The 5,447-nt window shown below is 55.9% G+C and overlaps 1 protein-coding gene across 1 annotated transcript; it reads right to left on the bottom strand.

The window, feature by feature from the left end:
• Positions 1 to 2,981: 2,981 nt before the first annotated feature.
• LOC127320872 (rho GDP-dissociation inhibitor 1) lies at positions 2,982 to 4,663 on the bottom strand. The gene is made up of 6 exons (XM_051349953.2): positions 4,463 to 4,663; positions 4,196 to 4,353; positions 4,044 to 4,116; positions 3,739 to 3,954; positions 3,415 to 3,539; positions 2,982 to 3,331 (listed from the first exon to the last, which is right to left on the bottom strand). Exons 2-6 carry the CDS (start codon positions 4,313 to 4,315, stop codon positions 3,251 to 3,253), a joined length of 615 nt encoding a protein of 204 aa, XP_051205913.1. The 5' UTR covers positions 4,316 to 4,353; positions 4,463 to 4,663; the 3' UTR covers positions 2,982 to 3,250.
• Between the last annotated feature and the right edge of the window lie 784 nt (positions 4,664 to 5,447).

The raw sequence follows: 5,447 nt of genomic DNA on the forward strand, positions 1-5,447 counted from the left end.
GTTCCCCCCTTGGGCAATTCGAATTGGGGGGATTGGAGTTCCGGGGAGACTCATTGCCCCATTGGATATACTGTTGAGGGACTCTTTTCTCCTTGGCTTGGCGGACCAAGTAGGAGGGGCTCAGGTTACCCCAGGACTTATCCCAAGACGCAATCCCTACCCCTTCTTGGCGGCACCACCCTACGGCCTCAAACCTAGGTGCTCCTCTCTTTTGCGCGTGCGCGGAAGCGTTGACGAAACTTCTCCTCTCCTTCTATATCTAATCTAGAGGGCGACTCCGGAGGATTTAACATACATCAAATTAGTTTTTTGCTTTGTTGTGGTGATGGATCACACGACGGCATGGTGACGCTAGCCGGAAAGCGTGAATACCTCATAGGCTCGTCTACTTCGACGCTCGATACTATGGATCTCCGCAAGGAGAAAACTCTCGCGGCTAGGAGGCATAACCTAGTTGCGGTTGTCATATGTCTTCATAATTAACGTCATCTTGTTACCTACACCTCGATAGTGATCTTGGTTTAACCGGATTTTTTTCATAGAACGTTCCCTAACACGGGGGCAGACCTCGGGAAAAAATTTCCTTGTGTCCACTTTGTAAGTAACACAAGTTTCTCACTTAGATACAGGCGTCACACACTATATCACAGATGAAAAATGCCAAGAAAGTGGTATTGGACCCGCTGTCCTAGGCACCCTCGAATCTCAACCCCTGTCCCAACAGTTTCATCTGAGGGGTACTATGTGTGTCGAGTAAATCTTCCATGCAACAAGGGTGGTGATGGACAGTAGCCTTGCTAGGAAGGCTTGGGTGCATGACAATTGGCGTCCAATAAGATTTAATAAAGTCAAGGTTTGATGGAGGGCCAACCCAGGAGAAAATTGCGCTCCAAATGTAAACATAGTATCGACAATGAAATAGCAAATGAACCACTCATCACTCAAGGCAAAGACCTCTTGTTAGGTGTTTTATCGCATGAAGATTGAGATGGCCGAGCATGAGGATGAGAACAAGGAACTTAATGAGCTGGTGGCCGTGTAAAAATTGCAATTCGACGCCCCTATGGAAGAGAACATTAAGAGCATCCCCACTCGTTTGGGCTCCCCACGCCCAAATCCAGCGAAATTTTCGTCCGGATTGGAGGAAGATTTGGCGTGGGGAGGCCCATTTTCCCAGCCGCGAGCCCAGGATGGATGCAACGCAATACGACGAATTCAGACAAAATAGGCGAATTCGTTCAAACATAAGCGAAATTTAATGATATTTAACATATAGAGGCGAGTTCGTACATAAATAGGCCGAATTCGTACATATATTTGAATTCGGCGATTGGCAAACTAATACTAAAACTCCTACATGCCGAAATGGCGGTAGAAGGTCGTGTAGTCGCCGCCGTCGTCGTCGTCGCTGGAGCCGGCGTCGTCCTGGGGCGGCGGCGCCTCGTACCAGCGGCTCGTGCCCTAGCCAGCGTCGCCTGCTCGTGGAGGCGACGGCCGGTAGATGTCGTCGTCGGCCGCTCTCCTCGAGCTTGATCACCTCCCCGGCGCGCGGCGTTCCGCGAGGACGACGACGGTGCGGCGGCGCGGCGGCGGCGAGTTGTCGCGCGGCGGCCGCATCCAACATCCGCCGCCGCCGCTCCTCCTCCGGCGCTCCCGGGGCCGCGCTCGGACCACTCCAAGGGCGTCGATGGGGAGGGTGTTGTCGGCGGGCACCAGGTCCTTCGGCGACCCGGCGATCGCCTCCGCCACCGCGGCGTCCTCCGCGCGCTTCGCCTCCTCCTTGGCGAGCCGGTTGGCGGCGGCCGCGGCGGCCCGATTCTTCGCCGTCTTCCTCTTCCGCCGCGTTGCGGCGAGGAGGGCTGGTCGCGGATGACGAGCGCGCCGCGTGCTGCGCCTCTGGTCGGCGGTGGAGACGTCGGCTCCTTCTTCACGGTGGCCGGAGACGGCCACTCCTTCTGACGGTGGCGGCGTCGACCCGCCGGACTCCAGACGCCGATCTCGATCCCGACGACGAGGAGGACGGCGCCATCCTCCTCGGTATCCAGGAACTACCGTGCCGCACGACACGGTAGCCGCCACCGGCGGCGGCATCCCCAGGACAGGGAGTTCCCGTCCTCGATGTGCGCGAGCACATTCTCGAGGGTGCGGTTGGGCGCGCTCCACCATCGGCGGCGGCCGGCGGCGTTGTTCCTTGCCGGAGGAGGAGGAGGGCCGTCGTAGCGGCGAGTTCGCGTTCGTACCTTCGCCGGAAGAACGCGATCCACGCTTCGTGGTTGTCGGGGAAGAAGCGCGGATCCGCGCGCCGCTCGTCACCGAGAGTGGCGAGCACCTCCTCGATCGCCGTTGAGTGCGCCGCCACCCGTTGGCGGCGGCGGGACGCCGGCTCGCGCTGCGCTCCGGCCTCGACCTCCGGCGCGCGGAAGTCCGGCGGCGCAGGGTAGCCCGCCGCGTGCAGGAGTCGCCCCTCCCATTGGTGGAGAGAGCGGCGGCCGAAGCCGTTGTTGGCCGCACCGTCGTTCGCCATTGCTGCTTCCTTCGAGTTCGGGGATGATTTGGGGGAAGACGAGCGAGGAGGTGAATGCGGGGCAGCCGGGGTAGTTCGGCGATAAATAGCGGTAGGCGCGCATGAAACCGAGGCGACGGCATTAACTCGCCGCGTGGAAGCTACGCGTCCGGCGAATGCTGACCGGCGGGCAGTTTTTACAGCCGCGCGCGGAAGACGATGCGATGAGGACGACGATCGGTGTCTCTCGCCGGCAAGTTGGGGCCACGGACGCGCGGAACGTTTCGCGCGCTTTCGTTTCGTCCGGAGTCCCCGAGCGCTCCCCGGGGGGCCGGGGGTGGCGTGGGCTCGCCGGATGGATGAAAGGCCAAATCCGGACGAAAACGAGGAACCGGGGGCGCGACTGGGCCGAATTACGCCGTCCGGATGAAAAAAACGCTCGCCGGGGGCCTCGACGGGGGCACGAGTGGAGATGCTCTAAGAAACAAGTAGCCGATAACCTTGCAAGTATGTCTGAAACAATCGGGTAAGTGCAGCAAAAACCAGTATCAGGCATGCTGCTAACACGGCACCAGTTAATTGTCAACACGCAAATTCAGAGAGAAGCAAGTGACCGTTCAAGGCCAAAGGGGATGCAGATTCACTTCACTCTAGGCCATCAAGATCGCTTCAAATGATCGCCATCCAGTCATACATGCACCTAGCAGACTAAAGCAGTGATATCTCCCTACTACCGAGTCTTGTTAATTAGACTACTCCTCCCCATTCCTTCCTGATCTCAAAGCAGTACCTCATGTCCAAGTACACCTTCCCATCGTCGTCCACGAACTGCAACAAAAATTCAGAAAATTACACGCACATCGGTCGGTATAAGATAGATTCACCGGAACAACTCTCGAGCTACAATTTACCTTCAGTTTAGCAGAATAAGAACCCCTCGCAAAGATGCCGCTCGGGGTGGTGTCTTCCTCGGCGTCGTAGGTGTACGGCTCCTGCCGAGGGCCGAAGGTCCCGAGCATCACCTTCTGATTCTCCACTACAAAACACAAGGACTCAAGTTATTTATTTACAAACAACATGTAAATCATCATCATCTCAATGGGTGATTACAGACTATTCAATGAACTCAGTGAGTGAGCCGCAGTGGAACTGGAACATTCAGCATACTGTGGGCACCTCCTTGCTTGAGAACCATTCACTGACAGACAGACAGACAGTGTGTAGCGAGTCGTCACCTCTTACGCCGGCCTTCCAGACGGTGTGCGAGTACTTGAGGCCGGACACGATGTTGTTGGCGACGGTGAAGGAGAAGCGGAAGCTGTAGGGGCTGCCGTCCTTGAGCGTGAAGGCCCTGCCGCTGTCGTCGGCGAACGGGATCGACAGGAGCAGGTCCGGCCTCCCCGGCGCCAGGATGGTCAGGTTCAGGACGGTCACCTCCGGTTCTGCACTCTCTGAACATTGCAAGGGAACAGTCGGTCAAACAGACAGTTCAAGCATCTCATTCTCATCTCCTGAGGCTGTCCTGTCGTAGTAGCAGTACCTCCGAGCTTGGTGGTGTCGACGTCTCCGAGGAGCTGCTCCTTCCATCTCCTCAGGCTGTCGTCCTCCCCCTCCTGCGTATGTATGCACAGATCCGTGAGGTGATGAGCGACCGAGTAAGAAGGGAAGACCGGGGAGTGGAGTGAACCATGCCTTGAGGAGCTGGAGGTGGTCCTTGAGGGGAACCTGGGGGCCGAGAGCCACGCTGCCGGCGTCCTCCTCTTCCTCGTCTTCCTCCGCCATGCTCGCCGACGCTTCCTCCTCCGCATCCATGATCTTACCTACTAGTCCTGGCCTGTACCGGATTTCTCCTGGGAGACGACACAGATGCAGACATATGTCGCGTCAAAGTAAAGAAAAGAACAGAAAAGAAATCAAATCAAATCTTGGAGTAGCAGCGACTGGGCGTGATTCCAATACCTGAGCTGCGCCTGAGTTGCGATTCGGAAGCGAGCAGCTGGAGCTGGGGATGGAAAAGCTCGCGTCAGTCGATTTGATTTCGCAGCCGGGGATGCAGCAGCCTGAGTTGCTCCCCCTCTCTCCTCTCTAGTGTGTGCGCGACACTGCGAGTGTGAGTGAGACAAGAGAGGCAGAGAGAGTGGGACGAGTGTGTCTGTGTGTGTATGTGTTTTGGATTTACTTTTTTCTTTCCAGTGAGAAGGAAGGAAGGCTGATGTTTAATTTATTTCGATCAACCTTAAAAGGAAATCGGAATGGGAGCTCAGCCCAGCCCTCTCTGCACGAGAAGTGATGCTCACTGACACGATCGTAATTTTATTGCACAGTTTTAAGTATCAAAAGTTCGCGTATTTACACATCAAGCAACACACAAAGTCGCAGCATAAATCAGCCATATAAATAAGAAATACAGAAAGTCTCGATGCATATTGTATACGTTTAGAATGTAGCCAATCAGCTTGGTTGAAAATAGCTCGCACAAACGCCGTCGGTTGTATTGCACTCAGTATTCATCGTAAATCGGCTTAAAAGAACGTGTTGGCCGTTTGCGTCCAGCGGTGCCTCTAGCGGTCCGAATCATTTGCTTTTTGCAAAAAAAACATTAATGAAATAATTTACATAGCGCAAAAAAAACATAAAAATATATTTAAAAACATGGCATGCTAAAACTTAGGCTACCTCGTCTCGTCGTCATTGGGCACCTGGGTCATGTCAACGAGGTCCGGGATCGCCCATGGCCAGTCGGGAACAGGCGGAGCAAATGCCGATGCGGCAGGTGCTGGAGGTAGAGGCGGCGGAACAAATGCCGGTGCTACCCACAGGTACATCGGTGGAGGTGGCGGAGCAGGGGGGCGAGGCCTGTAACGACAGATTGAAGGCGTCTTCCTCCGACAGGCTTAGCGGCACGTGGGCAACGGCGTACTACGGCAACGGAAGCGTCGTCTGC

The sequence above is a fragment of the Lolium perenne genome, chromosome 1 (genome assembly GCF_019359855.2).
Source record: "Lolium perenne isolate Kyuss_39 chromosome 1, Kyuss_2.0, whole genome shotgun sequence".
Taxonomy (NCBI): Eukaryota; Viridiplantae; Streptophyta; class Magnoliopsida; order Poales; family Poaceae; genus Lolium; species Lolium perenne.